This window comes from Dromaius novaehollandiae, chromosome 1, assembly GCF_036370855.1.
Source record: "Dromaius novaehollandiae isolate bDroNov1 chromosome 1, bDroNov1.hap1, whole genome shotgun sequence".
Taxonomy (NCBI): Eukaryota; Metazoa; Chordata; class Aves; order Casuariiformes; family Dromaiidae; genus Dromaius; species Dromaius novaehollandiae.
Window position 1 is genome coordinate 144,049,295 of NC_088098.1, and position 23,685 is coordinate 144,072,979.

Consider the following 23,685-nt stretch of genomic DNA (forward strand, 5'->3'; position numbering starts at 1 on the left):
ATCTGACTACATCTTATCTCCCTGAATGTGTGTGAAGGTCGGTGATATTTGATGTGGTTTGTGTGAGCCTAATAACCAGCCCATCATTTCCAAGTGAGTAGGGGAAAGTACTGACATAATACAGTGATGCGAACTGTGAAATTAGCATTGTAATATTGTTGAAGACAGCAAATTTAGTGTGAGTTGCCATGTTAGGTAAATAATCAAAGCTATATGTCTGACCTAAGATCATTACAAATTCATCAATGCCCCAGGTCACTGGTGATTTTTTAAAAATTTTATTTGCTGCCCATAACTTGCCTGTTTCAGAGATCTAGTTGGAAGTTAATTTAATAACAAATCCATTAGTTTCAAAGTATTCTTCTGGAGCTAGACACACAGATTCCACAGGAAATTCAGTAAGGTTTAGGTATCTAACTACTTTGTGCACTTTGAGAAATCTTACGTGAATGTTTAGGGCCTTCAAACTGGAGACAAGTGCACTGTGGCCACCTCCTCTCTTGTTTTTATAGTTGATTTTAGCGTTTATATTTAACTTTATAATTTCTAATTTGAAAGGAAAAATTTGGTTGAATGCACATATGATTTCAGCTGACAAATGTAGGCCTGTTGTTCCATTACTATGCTTTCTGCATCTGTAATGTACACTCTCACCTCTTGATTTTTAAAATAAACAAAACATGTTAAAGATGCAAATAGAGTATTGCATAAACATTTTTGAAAAATATAATGTTTTAGTGGTACAAAGGGGAAAGAAGCCTATGACACACGAAAGTAAGGCATTTATCTGAAAAAGAAAAAAAGAAAGTAATCTAAATAGCCTGATTATAAGCCAGAAAAAGGTGTATGCAGTACAAGCTGTTTAGAATATTTAAGGTGACAAAAGGTCAGAAAAATGTGCCTTCTAGGCCAGTAATTAGCTATCGGGTATCTATTTTTTTATTTTTGCTTTTGAAAAGTAAAATATCTTTATACAGTTGAAAAGAAATGAGTATATTACAGCATCTACAGCAGTGTAATTATTTAATGAATTCATAAAGATAGTATTGCTGTTAAGATGTATCGCAAGTCTACTGTCTTCTTGAGGATGCCAAAGGGAAGAGAGCACATGAGCTGTAGTTAGTTTCACTCTGGAGAGATTTTTTTCTCCAACTTGAATTCAGTCATTTTCTTTTGCATGCTAGAAATGTTTCTAAGTGTATTTTATGTATGTTTCCACCAGCACATTTTTGCAATACTTAATGATCTTAAACTTAGCAGAGCTAACACCAAAATCACAGCATCGTTAGTGATAATAGAGTATCTACAAATACCAAACATAGCTTGTCTAATTCATTAACAATGAAACACCAACTGCCTTCTCTGTTGCAGTTCATAGAATGATTTGTACTTTTGGATACAGCTTTGGAAAGGGGGGAGAGATAACTACAAGGACATTTAGTATATTCCTTGGAATGCACGTACACAAAAAAGAGTTTAGGAGATTTCAGTATATTATTAGCCCATTGTAGGTGAATTGCAGTTAATGTGTTTCAGATTCAAGCCTATCATCTAAACCATTTAAAATTCAATAATTCTAAACTGCTGCCTGATTCAGAGGTTCATATTCCATATTTGTAGGTCATCTGAGAAATCTCAGTCTCTTGATAGAGTGAATGAGTTTCTATAAGTTTTCCTGTTTAGTTCCTATGGAACAATATAAGCTATATCAGTAGTTAAGTATGTGAAATATATATATTCCTTTGTGTTACCTACACACAGTTCAGCCATAGGCAGTCCAGACATAATCCTTTGCACAGACCCATGTAAGTAGTCCCTTGGATGCTATTATGGTTGATCACATATTAAATTTTTTTCATGTTTGAGTATTTGCAGGTCAAATCTTATGAAGAATTGTGAGATATGATGGGTGGGAACAAGTCAATTTATCAAATACAAGCAGTTTTATATCTATGTACCCATTCATAGCTATTACTGATTAGTTAGGTTAATAGTAACTTACATTATAGTAGTGGGATCCAGAAAAGATCCTGTCCCACTGTTTGAGGTTAGAGCCAGCTCCCTCCTCTATAACAGCTACAGTCTTGACAGACTATAAAATGAATAGAAAACAGGCAGACGACTAAGACGTGGAAATTCATTGGAGAAGGCTTTGAGAGGAAGTTAGTGAGGAGGGTTGCTGTTGACTTCAGTGGAACTTGAATTTCATCAAAAATGCTTTTTCTCCAGTCATACAAGAAAGCTTTGGTGAATTCAGCAACTGATATATCATGAACTGATTGCCACATTGTCTTCCATCTTTATACTTTCCTGAAGACAAGTTAGAGCAATTTGTAGGCAGCGCAGAAGTGGAAGAGGTCTAGAGGGAGAGGGAGAAAGAGAGAGGGGGACATACAGAAGGGCAGAGTCCTTAACTTGTGTGTAAATGGGTGATAGATAATAGACATCATGGAAGAAGTGGGCCTTGGAGAGATGATAAGAGCTGGAAAAGGTAATTTAAGGGGGTTTAAAATGGATATTCCATGAACGATGGGCAAAAGTGCACTTGCATGTAATATTCATTTGTTCTAAAATTAAGAGATACTTTCAGAGCCAGATTTTTTGAAGAAGCTTGGTACATGACAGATGTATTTAGCCAGATTTTCCAGATGTTGTCTTTCTAAGAGAGGTGACTGTAAATTATGGAGAGGTTGACTTATCACATACTGCTCTTTAGATACCTTAGGTAGAGGAAGTAGCCTGACAGAGCACCACGGTGTATTGATTAGATACGCAACCCAGCTTGTTCAGAGCCACTGAGTATTGTGTAATCTCAACATTTCCTTATTGCCCAGATTTTTAGCAGCAGTTATCATCCAGAACTTTTATTATAGTTGAATGGCATTGTTGTCTGCCAGAATAATATGTATATCCTATAGAAAGAAATCAGATTTGTTATAAAACAGAATAACAAAATATGTTAGAAGAGCAATTTTAGGCTAGTTCAGACGGTGAAACTGTAAGGATTTCATTCATGAAAATCCTGACTTTTTTTGATACTATCTTTGTTTTTCTAATTATTTCCAAAGCTTTTCCTGTGCCTATGTTATCAAATATTTTTTGAAACAGGAAATATCTCAGGCTCCACATGCTTCAGGTTCTTGACCCATTTGCTTTTATGTCCTGAATGTGAATTTTTTTATCAGTGGAAGACAGATAAAAAATTCAGCTATTGATGGATTAGGCAAACCAACCTGTTCTACTGAAGTGTGGGACATTTGCCACTGGCTTTTCTGAGAGGCAGGAATGAGCCATGGTTTATTCTTACCTAACCCTCTCATAGGTTTTAGGTAAACTTTTTTTTCTTTTTTTTTTTTTGTACATATTGCAAAACAAGATATTTTACTTCTAACAGAACTTCCTATTGAATGAAAAAGCCATGACTGACTTTCCTATTACCTCATCGTGAATGTGTTAACTCATGTTTGTGCCTAATTCAAACAACAAAACAATGACAGACCGTAATTTTAGAAAAGAATGTTTTTTGCCAGCTAGACCCAATTATGAATGCTCTGTTTTATTATAGTGTAAAAATAAAACCTCGGTTATGGATCATATTTTCTTCTTTTAACTAAGACATTTTCCAGAGAACTAGCCTGTGCTTTATGTACTCACTATGTAGCAGCATGACATTGAATCAGAAAGTGAGGAATACTTTTCAAGGAAGTATTTGCAGCCTTTTCAGCTTTGTGATGAACCTACCAAGATTTGGTTGTTTTTCTGCTCCTATAGTCCTTGAATGTGGATGGTCTGCAATGTTTTTCTTTTTTTTTAAACTGCTGATAAACTTAAAACTTGTCTCCACTGGAAAGGTGCATTGCTTTATCTCCATTGGCACAGCTAATATAGTCCACTTCTCCCTTGTAGGCATTATAGGTCGGTCTGAGACAACTAGCAATAGACATTACTTGATTTTCAGTTCCTTACTAGTTAGCCAAAATTTTAATGTTTGGGCTAAAAATTTCCATATCAAGTACCTGCTAATTTATTTTTAAATTAGCTAATTTATTTTTATTTAAGTTTTGTAATGCCAGGTAAAGAGTTTATCTGTTTCAAGAATGATAAGAAAAACATTTTTTTTTTTTTAGTATGTCAAAGATGACAGTGAGTTTCTTTAAGAAAGCTCTAGTGTTATCATATTTTGGAATGGACTTGAATGTTAGCAAATGTTGCCTTCATGTCAGAAATGGATGAACCTTTTGCCACCTGTAGAATCTTCCCGTTCTGGGTCAAGTCTGAAGCCCATTAAGCACTGCATTTGCAAATAATCTTTTACATTTTCATAGCTAAAGATTTTGCCTGTACCAGGCATGTCCTAACTTGGGACTGAACAAGTCTTTCCCCTGGAATCACAATCCTCAGCTGCTGCAGGAAATAGCATGTGAAGGGACAGGCGTTAGCACTGGTGTTGTGGCCATTCTCTTGTGCTCTCCTTGGTTACCGCTGAGTTGTGGTGGAGATGAGCACGATGGCTTGCCTCAGGTCTCTCCACCATGCAGATGGGGGGCTTGGCTTCTATCCCACCACTGTGCCAATTTCTGTCCCATGAAAAACAGACTACTGAGTGGGGAGAGGTGGATGGGAGGTGTTCTGCACCTGGGTTTCACCTCACTATAGACCTGCGATTTGACTGTGGAGCTGGGGTGTGATTTCAGCACTCTCAAGATCTAAATGTCTCACTACATGTGGCTGGTGACCAACTCTCACTGGAAGTATTGGCTCTTGCATTTTTAGACATAAGGACAAAACCTGTAGTGTGGAAGATGAAGAATCCTGCTTTGAATGCAGGTGCGACAAGAGCAAAGCTTCCAAAAGGGGTAGATTTGTACAAAGGAGTCTGTGTGGGCAGAACTGAAACAGAAAAGAAGCAATTGAGGATTTGAGGGTTTAGAGCACTCACACTGGGGGGTAATGAGGGAGAGACAATAGAAGATTGATTATGCTCTGAATGCAGGATAAATTCTTATTCAATATGAAGAAATTCATAAGATAGAGTAAGTATTGGGGGACGGAGTTGGGGTGGGTAATGGGAATGAAGAGAGGCATTATACACGTTTGAACGGTAGGAGAGGTCTCCGTCAGAGTTTGTGAAAGATTAGACACCAAATAATTCACAAGAATGTGAATTATCTTGAGGAGTGGATTCTCTGTTTTGCACAAACTGAATCAAACATTTCTTGCAGTTAGGGAATTCTTGGCTGATCTCTTATTTGTGGGTTTGCTATGTTTAGCAGAGAGAAGAATTCTTCCCTTCAGAGGGGACGTAACGAGAATCTCTTCTGTCTAGCCACCAATTTTGACAGAACTCATAGAAATTAATTCTCATCTACCCCTGTGTCACAAATGTTTGAAACTGAACAGGGGATTCAGAAGTTGTTGCTGGGAGTCCCAGGGCCACAGATCATGGCTCTGTGAGAAAATGAGTCTAAAAAGCAAGGGAAGGGCGAGACAGGTGTGCGACTGGCAGATTCCCGCAGGATACAGCAGGAGATCTCATGAGATACAGACACAGAGGAGTCTGAAAGGACACTGAACTTACTGTTTGTACGGAGGTACAGAGGCAGAAGTAACTAATATGCATGTCTGGGGCTGAACCTCTCCCCTCCTTCTCTCACACAGTTTGTTCTCTGATAAGATCAGTGTCAGGTCACCTGATTTGGGGGTAGTGGAAGGAGGGAGGGGAATGCAGCTCTGAGTTTTGGCTGGGAAAAGCATGCCATCCTTGGCTTCAGCAGGGCCATGCCTTGTGCTGGTGCATGGAGTTGGGGAATTGTCAGGAAGCCAGGGCACTGAAATGGGAGCGTGCAGTACACAACTCCCTTGATAGAAGCGAGTGGGAACTTGCTCAGCCCTGGAACAAAGATTTAGGCAGATTCACATGGAAGAATTCACTCATTCTGGGAAGAGGCAGGAGAATCCAAACTTGCTGCAGACAGCTCTCCTCCACAGGCCAGGACTTGGGTCCCAGCATTCCCCTGCTTTTGACAGAAGGTTATGAAACCTATTTTTGCGGTGTCCTGTCCCTTCCAGTGAAGGTCCACACACTGAGCCGTCAGACTGATAGCAGAGGTCTTGGACATCTCTCTGAGGGGTCGAATCCACTGATGTGGATTCTAGGTGTCATCTGGTGTCATCATTATGCCATGTGACAAAATTCCTTGCTTTTCTTTCACTTCCCTACAGATTGCTTTAGGAAACTGCATATACATTTATTCAGAGCTCCGTTAGAAATTAAGAAGTGCAAGAATTAGAACTACCTACACAAGTCCCTCTGGAGAAACAGGAAATAGGACTGTATCATTAGAGACCTATATCAAGCTTAGTCTGTTTTTTAACTCTCAGAATTCTCGTCTTTTCAGCTTTCATACATCGTTAATCTAAGTTTCCGTGTGTGGTTGTGTCTACATTCAGAATGCTTTTCTGGGATACAAACAGATGTACAGTACCAGCACAATGCTCTGGACATAGTTATGCAAGCATATGTGCTTCACAGCGGTGTTGTAAATTCACCTATCTGCAGTCTGGACAAGGCATGCTGTTATATGGGTACAGAGATATTCACTCCTCTATAGCTGTCCTTATCTAGGAGAGAAATAGGCTATGCTATTACATAGCTAGATAGATCCATTGATAGATCTTTTCATTGGCATATGTGTGTGCACAGTAGAGCTATTTTGGAACTGTATTAAGTGAAGTGGGTTGCCTTGTATGCCTGCATTCATGTCAAAAAAACCCACACGACTAAGTGAATTGTCTACACTAATATGAAAGGCTCTCAGAAAGGCTTTGCGCTTTCATGTGAAATCACTCTTTCTCTATTCTGTATCCCTTAGGGAACTTTTTTGGTACAATATCTCTCTCTTACTTGTAAATAGCAAGCATTAGGTAAATTTGCTTACATAGGTTCATCTCCTGCTCTGAAGGCATTACATGTAAATTAATGCAACTGACCTCTTGCATTGACTGTCCAGCCTTTGGCTTGCCAGGAGTAAAAAGACTTGTCTCTGAACCCTGTTCCATGAGCCTGGCTGGGAAGGAAGACATTTTGATCCACATCTAGAAGAGAGATTTAAAATCTTTCCTGGGTTGTGTTTGATTTATTTAAAGTGAGTTTGAGAGAGATACCTTTAAAAACCTCCAAGTTTCTCACTGTAAATAAATCTAAATGAATGGAATACTTGTATTTTTAAAGCTCTTAAAACAAATTTGTATAATAGAGCTGATGGATGTTTTGTGCAGAGGGAGATACAGGAATTATAGCAATGTTTACCATCAGCAGCAGTAGAGGCAGGCATGATACAAATTTTCCTATACAATCTTGTAAAAATACCTTATGCATGCATGTAATGTATATGCCTGTCATAAACTTTTTAGTTATACTGTGTGCAACATCAGATTCATTATGCTCTTAAAATGCTATACAACTAATTCATTGATGGATCCCAATCAAAAAGTTTCATTAGAAACTTTTATAGAAAATCTTGATAAATGACTGATTACAAAGACAATTCTCTTGAGATGCATTCATTCGCTGAGAGAAAATTATCCTCAATGTTCTCTAGTGAATAGACATCAATAAAAAAGGAAAAAAAAAGTTTTTTTATTAAATATACCTAATGAAATGTGTGAAATTTGAATATACTACAATACGTACATAGCTGCAGCACATTGGAATGTAGTACTATATCTACATCTTCCAGAATAGTAATGCTGCGAAATATTTTCTTTATTCTAATTTATTTCTAGTCTTGCAAGATCACACATCCATGTGGCATCTAGGCAGTTTTTTGCATGCATACTGTCATTTCTTTCCCTGAATATTTCAATAATAACAGCTAATCAATTGAAAAGCAAAAGCTCATTATCAGCTTACTTATTAATTCATTTTCTAGTGCCATGCTCATATCAGTGATGGCTTTTTAAATAAAATCTCTGGAAACAATCCAGCTAAGTCAGAGAGGAGAACTTATAAGAGAGTTGTATCAGAACCAAGGTGTGTGACATTAATGCTGTCATTTCAGATTTCACATCCACTCCAAAAACAGTGAGGAGACTGACTAATCATAATAAAAGTCAGACAGATGTTTGCTGTATAGATTCCATACCAGAAGGTTAAGCAAAACCATTCTTAGTTACAAAGAAGTAGTAAGGCCAAAAAAATGTATTTTTTTCATCAGTATTGCATTAATTGGAAGAAGAAAAAGTAGAAACAGCTGTCATTCTTTGAGTTCACCCTTTAGGCCCTTGAGTAAAGCTGATGACATTTCTGGACAAAAGAAAATCAATAGCATGCCACTTTTAGTATCTACTGAATGTTAGGTAGTTAATAATTTAAAAAAGGGAGCTTGTTGCTACACTTACGAGGTTTTTGCTTCTGTCAGAAAAGCAGTCAGGTTGAGTTGCCTGGTGGGTATACCTGTGCATGCTCTCTCTCTCTGAGTGAATTAAAATGGCTCCTCCTCAACAAAGAGAAAGTGCCCTCAAATTGCAGGGCAAAATTTTTTGATAGCCTTGATACGAACCACCTCAAAGATGAGAGCCTTTAAAAAAAACCCTTGATCTTGATTGGGTTAATATTACTTGAACAACTCTCGAAGACAAAAAGAGAATTGTAGTAGGAACTAATCCAAGAAGGGGTGATTGTGCTCGCTCAAGGACTTTACCACAATTTATGCTCAGAGGAAGCTCTTGCAGAGTGACCAAAATAATTTTGGGAAATGTGTATCTTATCAGTTGTGTGTTGCATGAGGGTGAATTTTCTCTGTCTCTCAGCCTGAGCTTAGATCTGTTTTCTGCTTCCAGAATGTACAGCGCAGATGGTGGATACTAATTGGGGTGGAGGGCATAGCCTCTCTGTGCTCTTGAAATCCCATGCCTCTCCAGAGGTCAAGGGGGCAGTCAGTGTACAGGCAGCCCCGGGGCCGATCTAAGCGGTGACAGTCTCCCCGGGTTTGCCTGCTGGTTATGATGCAAAGCAGAACAGCTGTAGCAGCCGTCTATCACATTTTCTGGTCTCTTCTGACAAGTTTCTCTCTCCTTCCTTCTGACTTGAGCGAGCCTTGCAGCACCTTGGGCAGACGTGGGAGCAGCCACTGGGGTTCACCTCTGCTTTGCTCTGCAAGTGCTGTTTCATGTTCACCTCCCTTTCTCGGATTTAGATTTTATCAGTGTTGTTGCAAATAAACCTCTTGTGAGCTGGCAGTGCTGCTTCCTCCCCTCTCTTCCAAGCCTCAGAGCTTCTGAGGGCAGGATGGGCTTCAGAGAGATGCAAACTGTTTGCTTGTACCAGCCCAGTGCTCAAAGATGCAGTGTTGTTCCCATCTGCCCTCCAACAGCTCATGCCAAGCCATGTCTCTGCTAAACTCCCACTGCAGCTGACTGAGACTTCATCTGGGAGTTCAGGGTTTGTTGCCCTTCCTGCCCTTTACTTCTTCCCCATGCCCTAGAAAAAAAGAAAATTCTCTGAGTTGCAGCAGAATTGTCTCACATTTATGTCTCTTTGTAACCTTCATGCCAGTGTTCAGTCTAGACCACTGTTCTGGATGTAATTATGTACTACATATGTAGAAGTACAGAGGAAAAGGAAATCTTTTTCAGCTGTGTGAGCAGTTGCAACATTCATCAGAATAAGTGCTGTCGAGGAGAAAGGAGAGTATCACAGGACATCCAAACAAACGCTTCCTAGTTTGTGTCTTTCCATTAATAAAGATGAGATTTGACATGCAGAGCAACTGAGTTTTCCTGTCACTCTGAGGCATCTAGGAAAGTGGTTGTAATGACAGAGATATACGCCAGGAAGAGCTTTTGCAGAGGCCAGTCATGTAATTCCTATTGCATTTCTTCCATTATACCATCAGCCAGCAGAGTGGAGAAAGGGTTTTGCTAATATCCAGTCTTAAGTTCTCTGTATGAGAGTACATTATGTTACGTGTGAACCTTTCATTTGCTCTATTCCCATCCTGGCCTTCTATCTTCTTTTCTTGTTTCTTACCTTTATTCATGCTTCTTTTCCAGTTGTCTTCCTCTCACTTCCCCAACTTTGTTTTCTTGTCCATCTGTTGTGTTTTATGCTTTTTGTTTACTTCCTTTCACCATTGCTCTTATCCCACCTCCCTCATGTGTCCTCTCTCCTAGCTGTATAAAACAGCAGTCTGTACAAATAGGAAAACTGTTAAACTCCACTCCTACAAAATGCCTGTGCTTCACTCTGGACTGTGCTTTCACACAGAGCCTGCTATTTCCTCAATATATGAGCCTATTAAGTACTAGGCAGCCCATAGGTATAAGACAGAATTTCTATGAACGTGGACCAGGCTGAAAAGATACTTAAAATGTATGCTGTTCAATCTGAGCAGCCAGTAACAAAGCAGAAGTGTCTGATGGTTGCCCCAAAAAAAGTAGTGTCACAGATGCACAATTAATTTAAATAATTTAAAATGGTAATTTAATATGCCATCATCAGTCTGAAGTCAAGAAATGTAGTGGTAAAGGGTTTATAATGGACATATGAAGTCATTCTGTGGTGAAGCTCTTTTAGATCCATGAGCAGAAGTGACCTTTATGCTGTATCATATTCTTGTGTTTTAGAGAGAAGACAAATGGCTTGCAACATTTTTCTACATGAATCACATACATCTGCATTTAAATTGCAAAGGTCAGGTCCACCTGTATGATAATTAAATATTAATTGAATAAGAATAATTTATAGCATTTGAGTCCATATTATAATTGAATGGGGTAGCTATCCCATGCAAAGCTCCAGTACACAGTATAGTTTATACATTAGCTCAGGGTTCTCTGCAAAATGCTGAAATCAACACTGAATGTTAGAGATTTGGCACTAGTTTTAGGCACTGAGTTTGAAAATTGTGATTTGCAGAAATATATGCAAAAATATTGCCAAAATAAGTATTCATAAAGTTGTTTCAATATGCGGCTGTATGTAAACCTAGTTATTAATACATACTGGGTAAATTTACTACATCTTTTCTCACCTTCATCAGTGAGAGAGAAGTTGCAGATTTTAACCAAAGACAGAATGGTTTTTAAACTCCAGCCAGGACTCAGCAGAAAGCCATCTGGGAGAGCAAAAACTCCTGCTGTGAGCTCTTTGATGGAGGGAATATTGTTGGGAACCCCCACCTATCCTAGATGGATTTATCATTGCCATGGATCTGCAGTGTTGGGCTCTGGCAAGCCAACAATGGGTTATATCAACTTTTAACGTCTTCAAAATACTTTTCACAAACTAACTCATTTAACCTCACACTGGTGCAGGGACAGAGGGGGTCAGTCTACCTGTTTTCTGGATAAAGGAACTGAATTGGATTTTCTCTGCAGAAATGAATTAGTTTCAGCTTTAGACTTCACATGCCGTCACTAATCACTCATCAGTCTAAATAGTGTGTTTACACTATGCAGCAGCAGATCTGTGTTGCTTCTATTTCGCTTCTTCTCTGAAATAAATCAACAGGTTTTACCTCTGCTTTCTCCTGCAGCTGGGGTGATGCTGGTCCCTGAAAGGAAGACAGAGGATGGGTTTGAGGAGCACTTTGGCTTGAACTACTTGGGACACTTCCTGTTGACTAACCTCCTCTTGGATACACTGAAGCAATCAGGAACGCACAGTCACAACGCTAGAATCATCACTGTCTCATCAGCCACCCATTATGTAGGCGAATTGCACCTGGATGACTTACAAAGCAGGTACTGATCCATTTTTAGCATTCGCTGATCTTCATTAAACTCAATGAAAATGGTTGCTGAATACTGACTGTGTGTGGGGGTGGTGTTGACTTTTTTTTTTTTTTTAATTAGCAATGTTTTTCAAGCAGTTGCTCGTATCTTTCAGGCTTGAACAAAGCTTGCAGCCTTCAGTCAAAAATGCAAGTAATTTATAACCTGGTAAACTGAATCTTTTATTATGAACCTTGAAAGCCTTGCTTCCTTTCTGGCATTTAAACTGCAGTGATGGTTGTGGTGTAGGGTCTGGACTCACCATTGCCTAGTCAGGGAGCCTGCATAACTGGGATGCTGTAAAATGGCTTGGGTGAATACTAATAGACTTCATCCTCGAGTAAATATCTGCCGGGGACTGCGTGCGCAGAGGCCCTGATCCTGCCTCTGGATGGGTGCAGACAGATGCCTGTGGCTGCTCACTCCCCTCCAGCGCGGCACAGCACTGCTGGGGCACGTCCCGGGTGCTCTGACGAGGGCCCCAGCCCTGCTGGGAGCCCGGGACGTTGCTCTGGCAGAGCTGGCTGGCCGCACCTGCCTGGCTGGCTCTCAGCTGTGCCCAACCCACACATGTCTGCTGCTCCTTCCTCCCTGGCAGCACTGCCCGCTGGCACCCCACTCCCCTTGTGCCAGCCCACAGCCGGCTGCGGCCCAGCCCTGCCAGCTGGCAGCCGCCGCAGCCCGTTTCAGATGGCACTCCTCCTGCTCCATCATCCGGACCCGCTGCCTGCCTCCCCATTGCCTCTAACCTCCGGCTTATCTCAGACGCTTGGTGTTTCCCTTTCCACCACCTTCATAGCAGCTACCGACAGCAGCTGCATCCAGCTGCCCGACGTCTTCCCTGTCCCTGGGTTGTGCCTCACATCCCTGCCACTCTTGTCATCTCCTAGAGCAGCCCCTTGAGTCACTGCCAACACCTGAGCCCCACCTCTTGTGTGTGTCACCCTCTGAGCTTTGCTGAAGTGACGAAGAACCGGGAGTTTATTGAGATCCAAATAAACCCGCTCTTCTTATTCTAAATCCATGGAGCTGCATGACCGCATTCTCTCCAAGTCATTTCATTTAGAAAAACTGTAGCTGAATATCTATGGGACTTTTTTAACATTAGCAGGATGCCGAATGATGCAGTGAATATCTCTGGTGTCACACAGGAACTGTGTAGCACAGTTTAGTTAATTGAGGAACGAGCAGGATGACTGAGATAAATTTTAAATTTTCCACATGCAGTCACTTGTGGAAATTACTTGCTTACTAGCAAGCTCAATTAGAGTCTTTCTTCTGGTCAGCTTCAAAGAATTTCTGCTTGTATAAGGGGACTCTGAGTTTTACACCATTTCTACGTAGAAATTGTGTCTCAGTCCTCAGCTTTCAACAAGGCTTTGGCAAGTATTTAGAGGCACCTGGCCTGAGGTTTCATTTTGGAACAAAGAGTAAAATTAGAGGGCTAGGCTCCGCTGTGCACATTTTACATATGAATGCTGCATTAAGCATGTCAAACTTTCTGTTTGACTTCTGATTACATACTATGGCATCAGTTTTATTACAAGCACATTGTTTAAACTCTGCAGGGTAGTAGCAGTTTAATCTCTTGCTTGTAAAATAACCACAGGAAATTACCCTTACTCTTCACTTGATGTATATATTCATTGTTCCTGATGTGTGTGTGCTGGATGGCACCACGCAAGGGGACTAAGGGGAGTGTAATTAGTATTTCTTTGGGGTAAAGTGCAGAATGCAAAATTAAATGTGGCTGTTCTGTGTCTCTAGATAACAGTAGTTTCCTTGATTATAGCAAAACCTTGTACCGTGCCTCTTTAGCTTAGGATCATCCTTATCTGTGGTTCATTATTATTAAATCATATTTTAAAGGAACCGGAAATGTTTCCTTTAGAAAAGCTGCTGAGTGTGAACATGACCAGTCTGATGAACCCTCCTCCCCCCAAGGAAAAAAGACAAAAAAAGTGAGATTTACCTGCAGCTTTGGTGCCAAATCCTGCCGTTTTGCATTTTAACTTTATTGGTGTAAGAACAGACATAAAGGAAGACAGAATCTGACTTATTTTGTACACTCTTCTCTGTGTGATGTTTGGAATAGCTGGGAGCTGGTAGTGCCTCCATACACATATGCAAGCATACATGTGCACCAGCAGCTTCAAGAGGGCCTGTGGTTTGAGCTCCAAACCTTTTCTTGGTTCAGCTGGAAGAGGATGCTCCCTTTTTTTCTAAGCCTAACTGCTGATAGGCTCCAACATGGGACAATTGTTAGTTCTCTCTTAAATGGTGCTGCTAAAGACAGTGAGATTACTTGCATGTTTGAATATGTGCTAGCAGCATGAGAGGGTGGCTTAGCAATGCTAGAGGGCTGTTGCAAGGTACCATACACAGACACTGTCTACATCATGACACCCTGGAGGTGCCTTGTGATTCGGAATAATATTTAAGAGCTGTAATGGATGCAGTGAAGACACCCATGGTAAGTGCTATGATGTGACAGTGTTCCATGAATTGCTGTAGTTTTCCAGTGATGGCATCCCTAATTTTTGCAGCTCTTGTGAATGTGAAATCTTTTAAAAAATCTTGTACTGGCTTTTTCCCTATTTTGAGTTGCAGTAGTTGGCCATAATTCATTTCATGGCTTGGGTCTGTGTTCCCTGATTGGTTGGTCACAGCAAGGCAGCAAAACAATTTGGAGTCTACTCCAAAAACTGGAGAAAGATAGCTGCACTCTGTGCTGGAAAAATTACTGATAGCAGCAGACTGAATTGTTTACCATACCCTTATCTCAGCATTCATAGATTTTGGTTGGGCCGGCATCCAAACTGGAGGTGTGTAATGGTAGCAGAGGAGGAATCCATCCATCAAATGCAGCAGAGAAGGAAAGGCAGAAGACTGTCTTGACGTAAAGGAGAAAGTAAACTGATGATCAGTTTTCTGTTTTACCGCAGATTTTCTATGGGATCATTCTCCCACTCAGGAGACTTTGGGTTTCCAATCACCATTGTGGCCATAGCTCCTGAACTTATTTCGCTTGTTCTTGTTGCTAAGAATTCTGATTTGAACTCAGAAGTCATCCATATCACAGTGACTACAGGGCAATTGGGTAAGACATAGTTGTGGAAAGCTCTATGCCGGTACAGGGATAGGAACAGTATTACATATAGCTTGCACTAGTCTTCCACATTTCCTCTTTAATTTGTTTTCTACCATCTAACCATTCTGATTTATCCTGTATTTCTCCTTTCAGCTCTTTTTGATGGGAGTGTTAATTTACACCTTTCTTGATTTTCCTTGTCTGTTAAATTATTTTTCTTCCTTTGTTATCTCTCTCTTCATGCTTACCCACCTGATTTCTGTATTCATAGTTTCATCTTCACCTGTATTTTCAGTGTTTTTATTTCTCTTGCTTTTTCCATCCCTATCTCATCCTTTTTTCTCTTCATTTTTCTTATTTCCACTCATCGATTCATTTCTTCCTTTTCTCTCCATTTCTCCTCTTATCTTCTCCCTCCAACCCCAATCCTATTTTTCTCCTACGAGTGTCATTTCACCCCCTTTCTGCCCGTCCTCTTCCCACACACAGCACTAAAAGAGACACAGCATGGGTGCATCAAGGCAGGACAGAGCTTGTACCAAACTGACAGGGCATAGCTTGTTTCATGTGTGTTACTGAAAATGCAAACTCACCAGAGCAATGACTGTTCTCCCAGTTCTTTTGCTGAAGGATATATGAAGCACATCAAACACTTTTGTGGTCTTTTAGATCCAGACCATTTTTGACAGAGATCACATGAGTCGACAAGGGGATCCCTAAGGCAAATCATTCTCCTTCATCCCTACTTTGAATACTACTGTTTTCAGGAAGGTGAAAGTTTAGCAGAAACATGATTTGCAAACATTTCAGCAACGGTGATCTAAGCAGTTGCATGCTGACTGTAATGCAGTTTGCACTTTAACAGTAGAACATCATAACTGTCATGTTCTTTATTCCTTTTTGCCTGACTTAAATAATACTCTTTAAAGTGTGAGAAAAAAAATAGGGCCTCAGCAGACTATGGCTGTCTGGTTTTAGCAAATATTTGAAGAGCATAGGGCCATCTTTTCTATCTGAGGTAGGCTTCAACAGTTCCCTAGAGTTGATGGTGCTGTTATAAAGCTGGGATAGAGGCCTCTCCCTCAGGTACTCTGCCTACAAAAGTAAGAGGGAACTTAAGGAAAAATCAAGAAAAAAAGACCTTGTTCCTTTTCCAAGACTGTAGAAGTGCTTCCCCTTGTGTCATACTCACTAATGTCCTCTCTTTCACAGAGGTAAGCAGCATCTTTGTGTGTTCTGTCTAGGTTTTTCTCCATGAAAGGAATAGTTATTCCTTTCATCATCCTCTCTTTTTGCATGCCAAATGGGCCCTGTAATGCTGTGAATCACAGATTTATGAACTCCTCAGCCATAGTAACACAGCTCCCTTTCTGGTCCAAGTCTCCTGTACATTCAGGAGCAGTTACGCACACTTTTTCTGCTCTCCTTCCTCTGCTCTATTACTGTGAAGGGAACTGATTTTTTTTTTGTAATTCTCCAAGCTGGTACAGTCCCCAGGTAATTTCTGTGCTTTGTTCCCTGTAGCCCTAGTGCATGAATCCTGACAGGGACAGCAGAGTGAAAGTGAAAGGAATTCCAGAAATCCTAGCTGTCCCGTGTGCATCCTAGCTGGTGTCAAATAGGGCAAACAGCTCTGCCTAGGATGAGAGAGGATACTGGGGAGACAAGGCAGCTTCAGTTAATCTCTTCTGCTAGGCAGTTCATAAAGGGTGCAGCAGAGGATGTTTCACACTGCTGGGAAAATCTCTCTAGCAAAGCGTCTGGAGACCTCTTGTTCTTGGACGAATAGTCTCCTTCATCACGGTTTCCTGGGTGTATCTGACGTTTGCTGGTAAACAAAGTTGCAATTAAGTCTGAGGGAAAAGTTGAAGGTTTTGTCCCAGAAGAATTGCTGAGATTTTGAAAATACCATCCATGAATAGCAATGACAAATTAAAATGCTGAATATTTTTGTAAAATGTTACTACATTTTTTCTCACATCAAAAACATTTATTTCAGTGCTCTCAAAATATTTAGTTTCAAATTTAGTTTGTAGTAATCCTTATAAGTACGCTGCATTTAATATTTTGAAGTGAAATGTCGATCAAACTGAAACTCCAAACCTTTAATTTAAAATTCATCCTGTTGAAGTAAGATATTTTCATCAATGTCAAAACACTTTTTTATTTGGACATTTGTTTAAACATTTTCCTTTGAATGATCTGATGAGTCAGCATTTTTGAAAATGAACACTTTGGGGAAACTTCCTGAATGGTTCCTCCTGTGCCTCTTCATGACTGATCTGTCACCTGTAGTTTCTTAATTCTCTCCCTATGGGAGAATTTATGGGATCCAAGTTAAAATTTCCACTAGTGTATGATATCTTTAATCCAGTCAAAAGCAAATGTGTAGTTGGTGCAGCATAGTAGTAGCACAATACTGTTGTTTTATTTCCAAATTTATAAATAATAAAGAAAATTTGTAAGATTAAGTAGGAGAGATTTTAAATAATTCCCTTTTATTTGTTAATCCATTTTAGTCAATACAGAAGTCTTCCACAGTGACATATACAGAGCTGTGTCACTGGACTAGTTTGATTAGTACTACTACAGGATTCATAAAATTATGTGAAAAAGAATAGAAACTGTAATCATAAAAGATTTTTCTAGACAAGAAGATACATGTTATTATAGATTCTATTTCATTTGGGAGTATGGGTTTTTGTTTGTGTTATATCATTTAAACAGCTGTCTCACAATGCCTTTTATTGTATTTTATGATTGTATTTACAAGATAAATCATACTCCTTTGACAGGACCAAATACTAACTACTGCATGCTGCCAATTTCAGTTAAAGTGTCCTTCCTGCAACATGCTTCCAAGCTTTTCTATGTATAGTTAGGTGATTATGTACTCACAGATATAAATATTCAAATGCTTACTGTATCTACATAATGATATTTTAGTCTTTCTTTGCAGAAGGTTTTTTGTATAAATGCAAAAGGATTTGCTGATTTGCAAAATGATCCCTTCCTTTTTCAGCAATTAGCGCTAATTGCAAAAATTGACTCTGCTGGCCTGGAAAATTAGTGTTCTGGTTAAAGCACAGATCTCAAATATTACAAATTAATTAAAAAAAACAAGTGGGCTATTATATCAGAAGACCACTTGTCTCATCAGTCCAAAAATGGGATTTAAGTTTGTATGGCGTGTGTGTCTTTTCTCTGCTGTAGGCCGCAGGTGATCCCCATCCATTCCTGCAACACAAAATGAAGATATGTTTATGTCAAAATATCCACTTGTGACAGTTTTAATTTTAAATTTATTGGTGTACTTTCATTCTATCTAGTCAAAATACTTTTAGGTTCATTGCTATTCTGAAGAACAATAACAGGGTGACACCACTATCACAAAGATAATGTCAGAATTTCATATATTCTGGGAAATCAGGTATAGTTATTTTATGGGTCACAGTGTTAAATTCATTCTTGTCTAAAAGGAATTGATGGTCTTAATTATGTATTATTAATAACAGTTAATGATTTAATAGGACAAAGTGTTTCTGAGCAAGCTCAAAAATGCAATGTGTTTGGAGGTATTTGATATATGCGTGTTTCTGCTACTCAACCTCTCCCTCCTCAATGGGTTGAATGGGTAAAATCAACTCTCTGTAGCATAAAAGACAATGGATCTCATACACATGCTATTTTCTGAAATGGCAAGACAGTTCAAGGATAATTTGAAAGTTAATGTACTGTGCTAGTCTAACAGAGAAGGCAAAAGGGACTTGCAGAGAATATGGAGCAGAGATAGATTGTCACCCTTGAGAGGTGAAGGTTAGTTTAACATCTCCCTGTGAGCAAAAAGACTCATTAAGGCTGAGTGAACCTCAAAAGCTTGGGAGTTCAAGTTCTGGGCGCTTATTCAAATTTTTTTAGCATATCCTCTCATTTCCTCCGGCTCCCACCATCCTCACAATACCTTTTCGGCAGTTTTGTCCTTTGAGCTGTGGAGTGTACCTGGGGAAAGCTAACACAGTTGCCTGTAAATACCCAGAATAACATGTTAGGGGACACAGTCAAAATGATTGGCTTGCCTTCAGCAAATCTCTGGATACAGCAATGTTATTGCTTCTGGTTCTTTGCAGCCAAACAACCCTGATGCTGCCAAGTTGTAGAGAACTGGTACTAAATGCAGTTTTGTCTCGACATTGCTGCTGCTGCTGCAGAGCTGCCACTGCCAAGGTGTGTCGGGCAATGCCGCGCTGGTGCCCCCGGGAGCTGTCCGCAAGGTAAACAACCTCGTGCACCTGCACGGGGGAAAAGGGGCACGAAAAGGGCAGAAGGCCGCCTCTAGGGGAACAGCACGTCTGGCACGAACCCCATCTACACATTTGCCATCTGCGCATGAGCAGGAGACCCCCAGATGTCCCCAGCCCGTTTCTGGAAGGTTCCGAGAGGGCGGACTGCGCATGACAGTTAATCTGCATGGGAAGTGAGGAAGCACCTCCCAGAGGCAGGGCAAGAACCTATAAAAAACTGCAGACGGCGTGAACGGGGAGGCTTGTTTGCGACGACTGAGGGTCTTGAGGGGAGTCGGCGGAACATCATCAGACTCGGAGTGGTGGTAGCTAGTTTCTTTTCTCGTTTTCCAACTTTCTCTATCTTTTCCCCTTACCCTTGTTGCCCTCTCCCCTTCACCTTTCCCCACCTTTTCTCCCCACTCAGTTGAAAATAAAGGTAAAAGGTTGTACGACATTCAATGGGTTTTAGGGTCTTAATCTCGTCCTTGGGATCGTAATGAAACCTTCCCGATATTGGATCGGGACACAAGTGCATTAAGGATGAGAAGGTGTAGTGGAGGCACTCAAAGGCAGATTTCTGCCTCTGTGATTAAAAATGGTAACTCTTAACCTCCTCTTTGCTCCACACCCTAAACTTTTCCTTACAGGAAAGTAGAACTTGGTCTGTTCAAAAGACCAGAAATAGGTCTTTTGACTAAACAGAGTTTTGTGTAAAAATTGTGTTTTCTCTGAAAAAACATATATATTCTAAATAAAATAAGTCATTGTAAAACTAAAATATTTTAGCCTACAGTAGTGTTAGTACTGCCAAAAAGTCTTACACCAGTTCTAGCTTCATTGCTCCATTTTGTCTGTTCTCATATGTATAAGGTGCTGCAGTTGACCTGCATTTCTTATGAGGGAAAACAGGGACCAGTTGTACACCACATTATTTTAGCTTCCCAAGCAGGATAGAGACTGAGGTGCCCTGTGGATCACAGAAGCTTTCTGAGAGGTCTAAGAGCTTTTAATTGTGATGCTAGCTGTAACATGGCACTTCAGAAATGTCTAAATTAAAATATTCTAATTATTGGATGAAATATTTTGGTTCTCAGCTCAAAGTGTTTTTTCGGTATCAGAATTTCCACCAAAAGTCAATCAGTCTGCCAGTCTAGGTGCGTCTTTTAATTATTTCTTTTAAAGAGGTCTGGCTAATCTATCTTTATACAACTCTGTACTAGACTGATTAAAGAGGTGTGTTCAGCTTTATACTGGAATGACAGTGAGTTGAGCTGCATGCCCATGTGGGAGGGATGGAGTGAGCAGCTGTGATGGCCGATGGAGGAGGAGGAAGAAGAGGAGGGCAAGACGGTCCCAGGGCCAGCTTGCGTCAACCTAAGCTGCCGGTGAGCTGCCCTAGAAGCTGGTCCACTGAGTAAGCACTGAATAGGCAGCGAAGCTTTATGACTATATGTTCGTTTTTCAGATTTCGGTCACAAAACTTCTTGTTAGTGTGTCCTGGACCTCCTGTGTGATTTCATTTCTGGTGCGTTATGTAAGGAGAAGAGATTTCGTGTGCTCTTCACTGAGATCTCCTGGCCCCTGCCTAGAAAATACTTGCTTTTCCATTACCAATAATTCACAGCCCTGTTTACAGTGTTCCAGGGTGATGTAATATTGGGAAATTTAAAAACCAGCTCTAAGGCTGGATGGTGGAGAAAGTGATTACTGTCACTGTCTCTTATGGTAGTTTAAAATAACCAGCTTGTAATGCTGGTTACAGATCACTGTGAGCCACGGTTGGTTATTAGTTTCTTGCAGTTTGAAGAGAATTTTTCTCTAGCAAATATAGTTTAAGGGCAAACCAAAATGATGCAGTGAAAAAAGGCCGCAACCTGACAACCCTCAGATAAAGGAGAGAAGCATTTTACTGGATTGCTTTTACTGTTTGCTAAAGTTTGCTTGTTTAGGTTCCTGAAGTAAAACATCCTCCTTTACAGACTATTTTCATACACTCATTTACATCCCATATCTTTTCTGACAGTGGCTGAAGGCCTCTGGCAATATACAGAATCACATAAACTAAGACCTTTCCCGTTGCATCTGGACAATCAATCATTTCATGGGTGCAAAGAATTACACATTTGAATCTCTCCTGTACCTGTTGACATTTCAGCTGTTTTTCTTCTTTAACCTAGCTGTCTTCCAACAGAAGGGGAAGACTTTCCATGATTATTTTTAGGAAACACGTTACTTGTTTATTAGCTTGTTCCTTCTCTTAAGTCAGTTACTGGGATTTTTCTGTTTTCTGTCTGTTTGAAGCTGTGGTCTTCTTAACTGAAGTATGTAAGGAAACACTGAAAAAGCAGAAGAGGCTAGATTGCTTTAACAAACAAAAACATGTTTAAAATTATTTTGGGGTGTCAGAGTTGATAATCTTCTGTGGCTTCTGTGGACACAGAATGATGGCATTGGGCTTTCTGCACAGTATTTACAAACATCTGGGATGAAAAAGGATTTTGTAGTCTTTGTGCACATGCAAGCTGTATTTCCCTTGGTAAGGCGGACCAGTCCTTCAGTGCATTGAACATTTGCACGTGTAGAACACATTCAGTTCCTCTTCAAGTCCAAGGCAGTGCCGTAGGTTTGGCCCATCGCAAAATGAAAGCTTACATTATTTTCACATAGACCAACTAATTTCACATCGTCTACAGAAAATCCACTCATTACATTTGGTGACTAGGCTGGACTTGAAATGGCAGCATTTTCTCATGCATAAACAGGCTCTACAGTTAGTTCCCTTTCAGTCCCAGAAAGAAAAGCTCAGAATTGCAGCTGTTCTGCAAACACTAAGCCCATTTTAAGATGATTTTATCAAAATGGAAATAAGATTTTGGATTGTTCAAGTTATTACTGAGCCATTTTATGGCCCTGTCTGTGTTCCTATGGAAGAGAAGAAGAAACTGTAAAAAGACCTCTTGCTTCTTTGAACTTGAAAGCTCTGTTGTAGAAAGGTTAGGAAGCTTTCGACGCAAGTGGGTTGAGAGTGCCTCAGAGCTCTTCTTGATTTAATCTGAGAAATAATCTGAAAAGTCTGAAAAGATATGTGACAATCTTCAATTACATGAGATCCAGATTACCCAAGAGATAATATGAAAAGATATATGGCAGTGAAGTTTCCCCCTTGACTCAAAAGGATCATGAGGACACAGAACATTGGTCTTGGAGCCTTGATCTCGTTCTTGGCTGCAGCTATGCAAAATCTTGCTTGCTTGTTTTTATTTATGTATTTATTTGTTTGATGGAGATTTTTAATTGAGTGAAGGGATACCATTATGCTCAAATGCCACTTCAAATATTAAAAAGTACTTAACACTGCATGATATAAACCTACTGTAGAAAAATGGTACCTCAGAAGAATCACTTTATATTATTCTCTATAAAGAGGTGTATTTCCTGGGAAAATGGAATTACAGTAATTACAACTTGAACTGGTCAACAATAGTTGACCACAAAAAAAAAATTAACACAGACAGAAAAGTTAGATTGTTTTTTTAAGCTGTTGATTCTGCTCCAACTTTGAGAAGATCAGTCTTTGCATCTATGTTTCATACGTTTGAGAATTTGCATTCAGTACACAACACTGGAGCCATACACAGCAAAGCAATCAGTAGAGCAAAAGGAGGGCTCTTGACATCTCACCTACCTACATTAGGAGGAGGGATCAGCCATAGATAAATGATGCATTCATTCCATCAGGATGGCAGTAATGCCCATCATGACAAGCCCCTGCTGATTTTACCTTTTAGAAGTATTTTTAATAATATGGACCTTCCAGGTTCCTTCACAAGCTCCTCTAAAGACAGTAAGTTCACTCTGCATTGCCTACATGCTATAAGCAAGGGGCTAGTCACTGAATGCCATGCATTTATGCAGCAAAGTGCTGAAAGTTGGGAAGCAATGGCTTTTTGGGAAAAGGAGCAGCTTCTAGCTTGTGGCTCTTACTGAACACTGGATGAAGCCCAAGCTTCATTGACTTGCTGATAAATGAGCTACTGCTAATGAGGCTATCAGTAGCATTTTGCCCCTTAGAGAAAACATCTCCCAGCTCTGAGCTTTTACCCCTATGCTTATCCTCTAATTTGGGAAAGAAATATACTATCTTACCACTTTTTGAAAGATTTCAAACTAAGACCAGTTTTGGCCAAAGCTGTGTGTGAGCAGTGCGTGGAGTGGCTCACTCTGAGATGTGGTTAGTCTCAGGCATTACTTTGTCTGTGGGTCAGCACAATACACCCAGCCAGGCTGGCTGGAAAAGTGCAGTCCATCTCTGGCTGTTCAAGTAATCCTGTAGCTGCCAACACGTGAAGTGTTTGCTTTTCAGCTTGTGTAGAACCACTAATTTAATTTTTCAGTCTAGTAGCCTTCCTTTCCAGTGTGCGTATCACAGGCTTACGAGGGCACTTCAGGAGTCACTACTACCTGAATGCTGATTGGTTCAAAATAACTGTGGCCAGTGTATTCAGAGTTCAAGTACATGGGCATATGCTAAGGCTG

At 40.1% G+C, this 23,685-nt stretch overlaps 1 protein-coding gene across 1 annotated transcript in view; it reads left to right on the forward strand.

Moving 5' to 3' along the window:
• Positions 1 to 23,685, forward strand: part of ZBED1 (zinc finger BED-type containing 1) — a 174,048-nt gene that overhangs the window by 112,924 nt on the left and 37,439 nt on the right. The window contains exon 5 of the mRNA XM_064501181.1: positions 11,538 to 11,745. Coding sequence (XP_064357251.1) covers positions 11,538 to 11,745 — 208 coding nt within the window. The remainder of the gene's footprint in view (positions 1 to 11,537; positions 11,746 to 23,685) is intronic.